Below are 14,253 nucleotides of genomic sequence, written 5' to 3'. Positions count from 1 at the left end.
TCCCCTGTAAAATAAATTCGGCACTTGTGCTTTGACTTTTCTTCAACCTTCCTTGGCTTTAGCCTTCATAAAATACTCTTAACATTGTCTCCCTCCAAGGCAAGTGCAAATCCCATGGCACTCACGTTATAGATAGACATGGAAGGTTGGAAATATTCCATGTAGAAGTAGTCCTAATAGAGACAAATGAATGCTTTTGATGAAGAAATGGTACTCATGAATATGGCATTCTTGCTTAGGATACATATGATCTTATAGGTATTGTATTAGATGGCAATGATGACAATATTATTATTGACTCTACTTTAGGAGTGTTGTTGTTGGATAATATACTTGATGGTGATAGCTCCTATGGGATAAAGCTTGAATGGCTAAAAAGAATTGGAGGTAGCAAAAGTTGGGAGAGTTAGTATGGATGTAGAAGTGATGGCACTTTCTTTTTTCACAAACTATTGTTCCTGCAAAGGAAAACCTCACGTGCGTGTACTTCCTAGGGCAAAGATCATAGGTAGACGTAGAAGGTTGGAAATAGTCCATGTAAAAGTAGTCTTGGTGGAAAAAATGAATGCTTTTGATGAAGAACGGGTATTGATGAAGATAGTATTATTGTTGAGGCATAGATAATCTTGTAGATATGGTGTTAGGTGGCAATTATGACAATTGACTCAGCTTTAGAAGAAGTGAGTGATGTTGCTTGAGAACATACTTGATAGTGATACCTCTTGTGGGATAATGCTTGAATGGCCAAGAAAAATAATAGGAGCTTGCAAGAGTTGGGAGAGTTGGTACTGATGTAGAAGTGATGGCACTTGCTTTTCTAGGAACCATTGTACCTACAAAGGAAAATCTCATGTGCATTTACTCGAGTGGAAAGTGCTAGTCTTCTATGTGTGCACAAGACATAGGATATTGTTTCTTTGAGAGATAACTCAATTGCCAAGAAAGTTTGAAGTGTTGTCCCACACTAAAGGGCCCAAAACTATGAATGGGTTATAGTGCAAATATTGTATGAGTACATGTGTGTGTATAGCTAATACACAGTTAGAAGACTGATCCATGATGGGATCTTCTATTGAGATGGCTAATGAAGCTAGAAATCTTGCATAGATGAAGATGGAAAGAAGTAGCATTATTGAGTGAAAATAGAGTTGTTGATAAGGATATTGGAGAGTATTACAACAGTATTTTGTGAAGCTTAAAGTCAAAGAAGATCAAAGCAAGGTCAAAGTGCAAGTGTTTGCTACTATTTTTTGGAAGGATTATAATTTTATGGAGCTTCATGGTATTATTTTGGACACTTGTGTATTATTTTTGTACTTACAGATACCATATTATCATGGATGTATTATTTTGTGAGAGTCAAGTTCGTATTATATTTATTACCGTAGTTGTATTTTTTCCACTTACAACTATTGCATGGGTTGCGCACATGTATTTGTAATTAGATTAGCTTAGAATTGGTGTATCTAGACTAAGGTATAAACATGCTATGAGGATTGACCGGTCTAGATCCCACAAAGGGGGTAGAACGCCCAAAAGAGGGTATAAACCCTAATTCACAATGGTCGAAACCCTAAAACACAAAGTGGGATGCAAACTCTAATCCTAAAACAATGTGTTGTCCTAGAGAAGTGACCTAACCCTAACCCTAATTTGTGTCTATAGAAGGATGGGAGGCCTCAGTTGTATTGACCTTTTTAGTGCATCCATGCTCTGCGGAAGCTCTATCAGTTAAACTATTGAAGCCTTATATTCTCTTCTTTTATTCTATCATCTTACTTCCATTATTGAGAGTGAATGAGAGGGAGTGAGTGAGAGGTATGTTGAGTGAGGGACTAAGGGAAGGTAAAGCTATTCATCATCTTCTTGCTTTTCTCTTCTTCTCTACTAGCTTTTTAACTTATTGGTATGCTTGGTGGTGAATGCAAAGGAGCAATGTGATTGGATCGTGTTGATCGTGGTCGTGGAACCATCTTTGAGCCTTCAAGCTTTTGGACTACAATGCAAAAAGATAAGTTGGTGAGTTCACTACAACTCAGCGCTAGTGTTGTGTCCTTGCTTTCTTGGGATAGAGACAAGGATGATTAGTTAGTGTAGAGCAGAGTATTGAGACAGACAAGGTGAGAGATTGTCGTCAAAGTGAGTTGCAGCTTCTGAAATAATAGAAGTCCAAGAATAAAAGTTTGAATATCCAAAGTCCCAATTGTTGGTGCATTTAGCTTAACATTTTGGTTTTGTTGCAAAATGCAAAATGCAAAACTCAAACTTTTATTGCTTAAACAAATCGTGTGATATTTTCATGGATTAAAGATGCATTATGCTTGTCATGCTTGTTAGGTTGTGTGTGTATTGAAGCGAAAGCAACACAAAAAGGTAAAATTTAAAACTAAAAACTTTTTTTGCTTAAACAAATCATATGACATTTTTGTGGATTGAACATACATCATGTTTGTCATGCTTGTTTGGTTGTGTGTATTGAAGCGAAAGCAATGCAAAAGTGTAAAACACAAAATGCAAAGCTCAAAAATCAAAATTCTACTCTTTTTACTTGACCAATCCGTGTGTCAATGTTGTAGATGTATTTTTTTTTAATATGGATAACTAACAATGTAAGCATTAAAGGAAAGAGTGAGCAAAACTCAAAAAACTTCAAACGTAAAAAATACAAACACAAAAGGCTAGGCAAAAACTCAAAACTCAAACTTCTCTTACATGAACAATTTGTGTCTTACCATTGTGGATTGAATGTGCATCATGCTTCTCATAGTTCTTTGGTTGTATGTGCATTGAAGGAAGGAAAGTGATCAAAACTCAAAAAACTCAAAACACACAATGCAAGAATCAAATACATGGCCATTGTTTCATTGTTTTGATTTGTTGTTTCTTATTTCTATTTGATAGTTAGGATTTTTAGTACCTAGATTTAGAGTTCATTTTCACTAAAAGTTTATCATCATCATAGTTCATACTCACACTAAAAGTTTACTCACATTCATAGGTCACTCACCGATCACTCACCGATCACTCACACTCACACTCCTAAACCCTAACCAATCTACTCACACTCACATTCCTAAACCCTCACCAATACATTCACACTCACACCCATAAATCCTAACGGTGACTCGCACTCACACTCATACTCACCATTCCCTCACACTCACCGATCACTCACACTCCTAAACCCTAACCAATTCACTTACACTCACATCCATAAACCCTCATCACTCACACTCACACCCAAGATCACTCACACTCACATTAGTGCACTCACACCCATAACCCTAATCATAGTTCATTCACACTCTCACTCACATCCATAAACCCTCATCACTCACACTCACACCCATAAACCCTAACCACCATTCACTCACACACACACACACACTAACAATCACTCGCCCTCACATTAGTTCATTCACACTGATACTCACATCCCTAAATCCTAACCAAAGTTTTCTCACCTCGTAGTTTTCTCACATCCATAGTTCACTCACATTCAAAATTCATGATCCACACATACATCGCATTAATCCACTTATCACTTACACTACCCACTTACACTTGTCACTTGCACCACTTGCACTACCCTTATGACTTGCACCATCCATGTAGGACTTACATTTGCACCATCTAGGCTGGCACCACCTACCTACACTTGCCACTTTGCACCACCCACTTGCACCACTAAGTTTGCCCACTTGCACTACCCTCATGACCTGCACCACCCACCTAGGACTTGCACCACCTAGGGTTTGCATCATCTCACGTCTTGCACCACCTCACGTAGCACTTACACTTGCACCACCTAGGTTTGAACCCTACACTTTGCAATTGCACTACCTACCTAGGACTTGCGCCATTTGTCACTCCCACACATAATCCCACTCCCATGCACACATACCTCCACTCCTCTAAGGTTAGCTTGACATTATTTTGATGCTTTGAGGAATTGTTGCACCATGCATATTGTTCGAACAAAAGAAAGAGTGATTTCACACCTCACTCTTATATGTTCAAAGTGTCTCAAGTGTCTTGAATACTATGTTTTGAACTGAATTTGTTAGAAGAAGCATTTAAATACCTTAGGAATTCACTAAGAAACTTGTACAAAACCAAGGTTAAGTGACCTAGGTACAAGTCCTAAAATCTTCAGAGTTAACAATAAAGGGAAGCCTTTCCATCCATCCATCTATTGACAATATGACTGAGCTAGCAACTCAAGATCCTAGGCCACAGCTTAGCAGATTAGATGGGGATAGACACATTTACAAAGATTAACCTTAGATGTATTGAGTGTTGCATCACTCATATCTATCATGACTATCCAACACACAAGGTGTCCAGTAGTACCCTCATATGGTCTATAGAGCCTAACACCCCGAAAGGTCAAAGCCACCAACACTAACCCAGAAGATGAAGAGTTTATACCTCCTACATATCTTAGGATCAAACTAACCGCCAATCGTCATTGATGCTCTCATTGATGAAGGCTTTGATTACAACATCCAGACTTATGATGTATGGACTACAATTGGTGAACCTAAACTAGTCCCAACAAATGCAGTCATCAAACCTTATGGAGGATCACCTTCTCCCCTCCCAAGACAATGAAAGATTCTTCAAACTATAGAGACTAAGAACCTTCCCATTGTTTTTTATGTGCTTCCAAATTGGGAAAATATGGATAGAGAGGTTCTTCTTGGAAGAGCTTTTAAGCATGTAACCAGGTGTGTTGTGGACTATGAAGCACACCGAATACATTTTAGCTTACCAAAACTTGAGATTGTCACTACTTTCAGCAAAAGAAATCTTGTCTCTTATCTAGGGAAGCGCAAGCAACCTGTCTTAGAGTTGAATCAAAAACCTAGTGCAGACAACTGGAGAGTGCTATAAAGGAGCTACTCAAGGCACAAGCAAACAAGAGAGAACAACTTAGTGTGAATCCTCTTGGTAGCAAAGCAAGGCCCAAGGTGGTTAGAACCACCACAATAGCTTCTCAAGCTATTAGAAAGAGAAATTCATCTAGAAGGAAAAAGAGATGTAGGGTATATAATTGGAAGCATCGCTGAAGAGCTAGCACAAAGTAGTGATGGGTTCCCAAAGCATGGCTACATGCTCAAGGGTTTTATGCAAAAAAATTGTTGGATTTGGTTGCCAAAACCACCACAAAGCCACCTCTTGTGACCACAACCCAAGGTCCATCAAAATCCAGGAGAAAGAGAAAAATATCAAAACGCAAATCCATGTCCCGAACCAAGATGCTTGTGGAGATACAAACTGACAAGCTAGTGGCTAAACATCTAGTTTTTAATATACTTGTATCCATAATTTTAAAAATACAACAATTTAAAGCAATTGCTAATCCATAAGAGAAACTAGCAATGACTAATCCCTCACTAAGCCAAAAAGAGGTCACAAAGTAGTCACTACCTAGTATTGCTACTCATGCTAAAATAGAAAGTCCAAGAAAGTTGACTCTAGATCCCTCCAGTATTGACAAGCAACAACCCACAAAAGTTTCTAGTCCTTTGAAACAGCCAGTGCCTCTCAACAACCAAGAATCTTTATCATCCAAGCCAAAAAAGAACATCCAATAACAACAACCTAGTACAACTGCTCAATCCACTAAAAAGGATCCACAAATGATAGCTAAAAAAACATCAAAGGATCAACAACCTCCCTCTCAGAGTGTTGTCAAGAACAAATCTAGAAATTTGAAGACCAAGTCTACCTCCAATGAGCCCGAGGATCCTAGTGTTCCATCATCTTTGACTAACATGATTGACCAATCCACTACCTCAAAAGTTATTGCTTTCAATTCAAAGGTGGAACCCACGCAATCCCAACCCTTAGCTACGACCAAACCTATCATTTCAGCTAAGGAACAAGCCTCTACTACTTTAGCCTCACAACAAAATACTAACTCTAGCCTAAAGAGCACAATGAATCCCATGATTCACAAATATTATTTTTCTTGGCCAGAAGCTAGATGCATTTAAAGCCAATTAAGAGATCTCTCATGGAGGCTTTAGAAAATATGGGACAACAAAAGGATCAATCCAAGATTACAAGTTCCAAGGAACTAGATGAAATACTATTGACTTCACTCACTCATGCACATATCCATGCTAACATTGGAATTTGGACTTTTGAGGATGAGAAGTTCTTAGAAGGGCCTCTAACATTATCAAAGCAATCACAAATTTTTTGGTGTTATCCAATGGTCGTGGAAAAAGTCGTGAAGAAAATGATCAAGACAAAGTAAGAGAAGCATCGCTTGATTCCTGTGAGAAGTTCTTAGAAGGGCCTCTAACATGATCAAAGCAATCACAAATTTTTTGGTGGTATCCAATGGTCGTGGAAAAAGTCGTGAAAAAAATGATCAAGACAAAGTAAGAGAAGCATCGCTTGATTCCTGTGTTCCACCCCGAGCAGTGCATGGCAAGCAAGGAAGAGATTGCAGCATTAGCCAAGAAAGCAAGACAATGTGATTTTAAAAGGAAATGGCATTCTAGTTAAGGTTTAGCTACAGGGTATGATAGCCGTCTAATGATTATTGTTGAGCAAAGAAAGGCACTCTAGACTTCCATGCATGATCCAACATGTGTAGCACCTATATCTCCAACCTTTACTTATTTGTCAACCACTCAATATCATGGTTGGTCATTTGGTAAAGAAATTTAATTCCTTTAAAGAAATATGTCTACTCCAATTTGATGCGATATTCACTACTTGTGCCAAGTTTTTTGCAATGATCAATTTAGGCCTTATTGATGATGAGACGATACAAATTGCTTCCAAATGGCACACCACTTAGGAACATAGTGAACATCTCTACTACAAAAGCCTCTTGGTTCAAATTGAATATGCTAAAACCCTTCCTTAGAAGCAATTGCAGCCATGTGGACTTATTCCCTCTTTTATGCTTCTGTGAATAGAATTAATGACCAGTCCATACTTGATGAACTTCAATAGAACTACAATTCCTCCAATTCATTCTTACAAAAGTGCTTTTCTCATCAACTTATGATTGCTTGCAATGGCAGTCATCTTATGACAATGGCTGAGCAATGTCATACTGTCAAGTACACTTCAATCTAATCCAATGTACTTTAAGATCACTTCAATGTGCTCTATCATCCTAGCTCAAAATTTGTTTATGCCATTACAACTAAAGTATCACCCATAACTTGACAAAATTTTGATTGAAAAGGAATTGCATATAATTAGTTGCTTTGCACAACCATCTTTGCTTGATGATTTGATTACTTACATATGTGGACTAGGTATAAGACGAACACACTTAGATGCTTTTGTTGAATTGAAGTACAATCCAAAATTCTATGACTGGTAGATTTCAAAAACTACAAAATACTAATCCTTATAAGTAATCTTTTTTTTTTCTCAATGTATATATTTTTCTCTTATTGCACTAACAAGAGCCAAAGACCCTCTGACTTCTGAAAACAACACTACATCATGTGAGAGCAAGATCAAGGAATCGCAACTTTTGCTCATAGTACATTTATGAAATGCATATATATATATATATATATATATATACATATACATAGTTCTTTATAACTTTTGACTTCGCATATGTTGCATGGTATTAAGGTTTCACCAAGTGACTACAAGTAAATAATAGGTGACACATCAATGCAATGCACTTCATGTTTCAAGCAAACATCATCAATAGTAGACTTTCTTTGAAGATTCCAAGATATAGCAACATCATGGCAACGAGATCATCTGAGAGACTCTCACAAAGACAAAGACATCTAAGCACCATCAATATGAAAATCACAATTTCTTCATCCATCACATCCCTTGACTACAACATACAATGATCATCCACTTCTCGAGGGAAAATCACACTTGCTTCATCAATACTACAAGTCTTCATCACCCAATCATAGTTTTTCACCAACTCTGAATCACCAAGGAGACAAAGTGCTTTCAAGGTTCAAGGCTCAATCTTTCATTTCCATGTATACACTTTGATAAAAAAACTCCCCTTCTTTGAGGCAAGTCTATTATTCTCAATCAATATTTCTCTCATACTTCCACTTTGATTTTGTAAGACTACTAGCCCACTTATCTAAAATTATATTATTCCAAAAGGAGTAGAAAAACAAAAAAAGGATACAAAAAGAGAAACATATGAGAGAAAAAAAACAAGCATGAAAAAAAAAATTTAAAAATGATACGAGCACTACACCATATCTAGGGACCCTCAAGTTGGATGCATCCAATAGCTTCGGTTAACTAACTTCGTCAACCCCCTAGCCTCTTTCCTATTTTCCCCACATTTACCCAAGGCAGCACACCAAGGGCAAAACTTCCTAGCTTGCTCAAACAGCCCTAAGTTTTGCATTGCAAAATAAATTTTCACGAATTGGATCCTCAAGTGCGATACAACATTCTTCAACCCATCTTCCAATTCCACCTACACGTGCACAAGTCACCATGCATGTTAGTAAACGCACTCCTTAAGAAAAGCACATGTTGCCTCGCAAGACTTTCGCAATGGTCATTTCAAGGACTAAAGACTCATCAACATCAATGGCTTCTACATCATCAACATTCCATGGTTTCTTCTTCACAAAGCCATTATTGATCCTTCATGTTACCATCTTTCCATCATTGGGCCACATCTTTTACAACATCAACAAGAGTATCATTTTCTTTAATGCCAAGTATTCATCATCAAGCACATCATTATTCAACAAAAGTTCATCCGCAGCATTTATTCCTCCATGACTATTATATCAACTATTTACAGCATTCCACTAAATTGCACACTCCTACTTGGGCAATAGGGCCTATGTAGTAATATCTATGTGTTTTCCATTGGATGTGATTTCTTTATCAAGTAGACAATTATGAATGTGAGAGTCCAGGCCAATAACGATTAAGGGCCAATACAATGACACTAAATTAGGGTTAGGGGAGTTTTGCTTTTGAGAGTATCATTTTGTTGACCCCTTTACCCTAGCACATGCTTCGTTTGGAGAGCATGTAAGTAGGGACTTTTAGGACTTCAAGTCTTGTATACATCATTGCTTTTTCAAAGTGATCAACCTTTCCGGGTTTTTTTTTTTTTCTACAAGAAAATTCTCCTTTCATTCTCTAACATGTAGCACATTTCATGCTCCATCATTCCTTGAACTTCAGAAATGCAGCACACAAGCACAAGGACATGCTTCATTAAACTAAAGCCTTGTTTCCCCTTAGCTCGATAATAGCAATGGTGACAGTTCATGGTCCATTGCTCCAAACCTCTAAAAACCCATCTTGAAATACTATCAGATTTCGCTGGAGCTTGGAGTTCATGGCTTACTGAGTGTGAAATAGTCTGCCGCATCCTACTAACAAATACACAAAGCAACTCTGCCACCGTACATTTTGAGATGATGGCCAATGTACCTCTTTAAAAAAATTTAAAGCCTTTCAGACACTAGTGCAAGAGCTACTCTCTGAAGGGAGCAGCATATAAAATTGAGATATTTCATTAGATTACTTACAATGAATGACCACAAACAAGACACTATCATTCACATCATGTGTGCTTGCTTGCTCGGTATGGAAAAATGCTACAATTGAACAAGGACTTTGTCCAAGTATAACCTACGTGATTATATTACATCTGCTTGCAAAGTTCTGCATGGACAACAGTGGGACTTTGTCCCTCTATTATTTCCATCCTTGATTCACTGTAGACATGAGAAAACAGGGGCATCACATTACAACATTTCAAGGGCAGACTAGAAAGTTGAATGCCTTCTTGGAAAATATTTGATCAAGCTTTCAACACAGGCACCCACAATCACGATACTGATCCCTGCAACTTCACATGCTGGAGCTGCTCATACAGACAGAAGCCTACCTGCGAAAACTCAAAGTACTCAACTTTCATAACGCATATTATGCCAGCTTCACAAACCCTGCTTATGCTTAAAGCCAAGCCATGCATGTTTCATCAAGGTCCATTAAAAAGACCGCCTCATGTCTAACTCTCACAATCTGCAATTGCCTATCATGACATACATAAAGCTCCAACCTTCTCATGCTCTACAAACAAGATAGTACATGCAACTTGAAGGATCATCTTTCCCTAACCAGGCCTTTGACACTCTACTCACTTTTGTAAGGCCTTCAGGCCATATACATGTTGAGCTTCACCCTTCGCTTAGAAGCTCAAATTGATAGAGTCTTTGGTTACAATCCTTATCCAAAGGCTGCAGGGAGAACCAATCTTCATGTTTAAGGAAGCTGCAATAAAAATAAAATAATGAGTGAACTAGAAAGGCCATCAAGTTGCCAGTATCATTGTAATTGTACCCAATAGTCTACCATACCAAACCATTACCATGCAGCAGGAAAAACAAAGTTCCACTAAACAGGCTTCGGACCAGGAGAAAAGATGACATGAAACTATTGCATCAATATTCCATTGAAAAATGCATTTCAAGCCAAAACACATCAAAGAAAAGTATGCCTACTCTCTCTTTCTTGATATTAATAGTGATACATTCATCCATGACAAGGATGCATTGTTTCCAGTCCTTATCACAAAAGAAGAGAGATGTGTCCAAATAATTGTTCATCACTCTAAAAGTAAGTTCACAAAAAGATGGTCACCCTTCTTAGTCCCAATCTGTTGAAAAACCACTTAGTACGTATGATGCATCATTAGTAAAAAGCACAAGCACAACTCACCTTAAAATCTTGCCAAATCAAAAAAATACTAGCAAAGAGCCAATTATAGTTCAGACTAGATACTCACCTAATGACTTGGAGGACTCCAATTAGCCACTAAGCCACCTCCGCTTCCGGGCTGGCCTTTCATTCCTTGCTCCTTCCCTGTGCTCTTCGTGTTCTATTCTCTTCATATCATAATCTTCAATTGGAAGCTTGAAACGTTCTCTCCGTTTCTCCATTTTGGAAGCCGTGTCTGTAGCTGGTGACCTTGAACCATATTGTTCCTGGTACTCAGTAGAGACTTGGCAATTTAAGTCATCATCCACTCTATCATTTTGGACTTTAAGTTTCCAGTCTTCACTTAGGAGAGTGACTTTCCCATTTGCCTGTTCTGTGCTTGCAGATGAACTTCCTAGCCGTTTCTCTGTTTCAAGGCTGTGCCTGCTCTTGCGCTCTGTGTCATCATGCAGTCTACCAACTGACGCACTATGCTCTTCCCTCACAAGAAGCTCCTTGTGCTTGTCAAGTTTTTTCACCTTATCATGAGAGGCATGCTTTCGTGAATCATCGAATCCCAGGTCCTTCTGACTCATCCAGCGTTCTATCTTTGATCGGCCTTGGTGCTTCTCTGCTTGATCTTCAGACAACTTGTCTGCAATACCAGCCTTGCCTTTCTCTGTTTCACGTTCAGACAACCCCCTTTCTGCAGGTTCCAGACCTGCTACCTCATTTCCAGGATCCTTACGGTATTTACTGTGGAACTCTTCTCTGCTCATCAACTCCATAGGACTATTATGCTGACTGAATTTCCTTGTTCTAGCACGATTAGCATCATTACTTACAGGCAAAGGATCATTCTTACTGCCTGCATAACTGCCAATAGTGCTCCCTGCCAGTGGATCAATATCTTTTCTGCAAGACTACAGCAGAACCAAAAAGCATAAGCTCTCTCTCTCTCTCTCTCTCTCTCTCTCTCTCTCTCTCTCTCTCTCTCAGATGTGCTCTCTCACAGATGTACAGAGATTTTCAGGCACCTGTGCACATGGATGAAAAGAGACATTCAGGCTAGAGACTAAACCAAGGCCAATTCTGGAAGAAAAGGGGTTTAAAAGGATGGTACCATGGAAAATCATCAAGGAAGAAAAGAATCGAGCAACTTTGGAGTTTGGAAGCATGGAAGATAAAGTCAAAGTAATATCACAGATGCTTACACCAGGACAGCTCAAAGCACGGACAAGAAATGCACACTGCTAACAGAGCAGGCATTCAAAGATCAAGGAAGCTAGGATCATGAAGAATCAGCTCAAAATCAAGGATGGAAGCACCTATTGGAAAGAAAGGAATGAATGGGAAAGTATAGATGAAGATGCTGAAAGAGGATAATCTTGCAAACATAGTTGCCAAAGGTTTCTAAAACAGAAGGTATGAAATGGGTCTAAATATCTCATATGAGTTTCGTAAAATGTTGAAAAAAGGTTTCATTCAAGATGGGAAAAAAATTGTGTAACTTCATAAGCATACAGAAGATGACTCATTGCCATAGCTAACACAGATTGATGATAATTCATGATTATATACTACAAAATGAACATTTAACGTAACATCACATTTATATAATCATGGTCCAATATCCATGGACAGCACTGACTTTAATTGTAGAAGAAAGTTAGAAACATAGATAGACAACAACTCAAGCAAATCCTTGCAAGCAATACAAATGATTAAAAATAATCCATATCATAAAAGCTCAAAAACTTCTTTAGGATAGGGCCTTTTGTTGTTTGAAAATTTAAAATAGGGGTTTCACATGTTTTAGAAAGGCCCAAGTATGAAACAAGTTTCCCCACCTTATGAAACCGATTTCTTGGCAACTATGCTTGCATGTTCAGCTAAAAATCATTAACCTTAGATAAACAGCCCCAAAACTCAAATTAATTAATTAATTTAACATTTTATTCAACAAGAAACACTGTCCTAGAGTTCCAATGTCCCACATGCAAACCCTCATTTGGGAGGCCCAAACTTTCTATAAATAGACTTGCTGCCCTCACACTCGATCAATCTCGTTTTTGCAGATTGCAAGTGCTGAAGCTTTGCTGTCCACACCCCGATCAAGGAGGATATCCCAGCCGGAGCTGTCCAAGACTGTTGTCCACCTACCAGCACCTGTTTCTCAGCCTTTCCAGGCAAATTCGGACCGTTTCAGCCATCATCTACTGCTGTCCAGCATGGGTGACTGCTACCACACCCCCTCCTTGTTATTGCCAGCTGCTATCTAGCAGCAACTGTTGCTTTTGGACCTGCTGGCTGCCATTCTACCCTCTGGGACTGCAGCAAGTGCTGCGTTTTAATCTGCTAGCTACCGACCACTACCAGATCATCAGTTGTCCTATGTTTTGCTGATCAGACTGCCACCAGCCTGCCATGTCATCACCATCTGCTGCATTTCCTGCTGCCAAACACTGAAGGAGGTTGCTTTGCTGTGATCTGGGATTCGTCGGAGTACAACACGCTCTCCAGCTCATACCCTCTGCCCAAGTCCTCAAGACACAAGAATTCAGGGGCCCTGTATTACTTCACTACATCGTGTGTTTGTTGCATTAGCATTGTATTCTATTCAGATTCATTCAGTTTCTTATTCACTATGTACATTGTTTTTTATTTACCCCAACCCTAGCTGTGTTCTTTTATCAGTCTGTGCTATTGTCATATGATTGTGTTTGAGTTTCTAAGTTAGGGTATTTCTCCACAATGCAATGAGAGACACCAAGGAGACATGAGGGGAAGAAAGTGTTGAAGAAGGAAAGGGAGAGAGGGGTGGGGTGGGGTGGGATGGGATGGTCATGAACAACTAGGGAGGAAAGCTTGTCCCGCAAAGGAAAGAGCACCTTGTCTTATGAAGATGGGAAAATAAGCACCCAAGTCGTCGTCCTTGGAAGAATACTCATCCAAAAGCACACCTTGACTAGCAATGGCTATCAGCCAAGGAATCCAAGGACAAGGCATACACCATCGAGACCAAGTAGAATGAGATGGCCTAAGAAGCTGCCCGCTTAGCAATGAACGGTACACATGAAACCGAAGGAGTATGTGATAAAGTAACATATGACTAGTAACATCCATGACCATGAGCTCATCCACAATAGTACCCCCTTTCAAACTAGAAAGATCAAGCACTTCATCATACTCAACCTATCAATTGCAATCCCTATAACGGTGGCCTCTCCAACCACAATAGCTGCACTAGGAGGTCCCTTCTTGGAGGAGGAATCAATTTCCTCCTCTTTATGTCATCGAAAAGCGGAAATCACGTGACTTGAAACACCCACATAGATATCCAAATTCCAACCTACACATGACATGATAAAGATATACAAGTGCGGAGAGAAACAAACAAGATGGACAATGAGCTCACCTCCTAGCCATGGAGCCAAAGGGGCTCACTTTTGACCCAAGAACAAGCAACAAGTCAAACTAAGCTTCGATGGCAACAGTTGAATTCCCATACCATCCACTAGAGCTAAGAGTGACCTAGGATCTAGAGTC

The 14,253-nt window shown here is 39.1% G+C and overlaps 1 protein-coding gene across 3 annotated transcripts in view; it reads right to left on the bottom strand.

Moving 5' to 3' along the window:
• Positions 1–9,471: 9,471 nt before the first annotated feature.
• LOC148033181 (uncharacterized) overlaps positions 9,472–14,253 on the bottom strand; it is a 52,577-nt gene continuing 47,795 nt past the window's right edge. Inside the window, exons 9-11 of one of the 3 annotated variants that reach the window (XR_015691268.1) lie at positions 10,793–11,627; positions 10,149–10,278; positions 9,472–9,892 (exon numbers count right to left, since the gene is read on the bottom strand). Coding sequence is in view for 2 of the 3 variants with exons in the window: in XM_087681055.1 (XP_087537181.1) it covers positions 10,815–11,627 (813 nt within the window). In the remaining variant the exon portion in view is untranslated. Of the gene's footprint in view, positions 10,279–10,792; positions 11,628–14,253 lie in introns of those variants that run through there. The other 2 variants (XM_087681055.1, XM_087681056.1) reach the window with 2 other exon arrangements.

Source organism: Lygodium microphyllum, chromosome 7 (assembly GCF_053477565.2).
Source record: "Lygodium microphyllum isolate KBCC chromosome 7, Lygodium_microphyllum_v1.1.10, whole genome shotgun sequence".
In the NCBI taxonomy this organism is placed as follows: Eukaryota; Viridiplantae; Streptophyta; class Polypodiopsida; order Schizaeales; family Lygodiaceae; genus Lygodium; species Lygodium microphyllum.
Note: the sequence above shows the minus strand (reverse complement) of the source record. Positions and strands in the feature narration are given on the sequence as shown.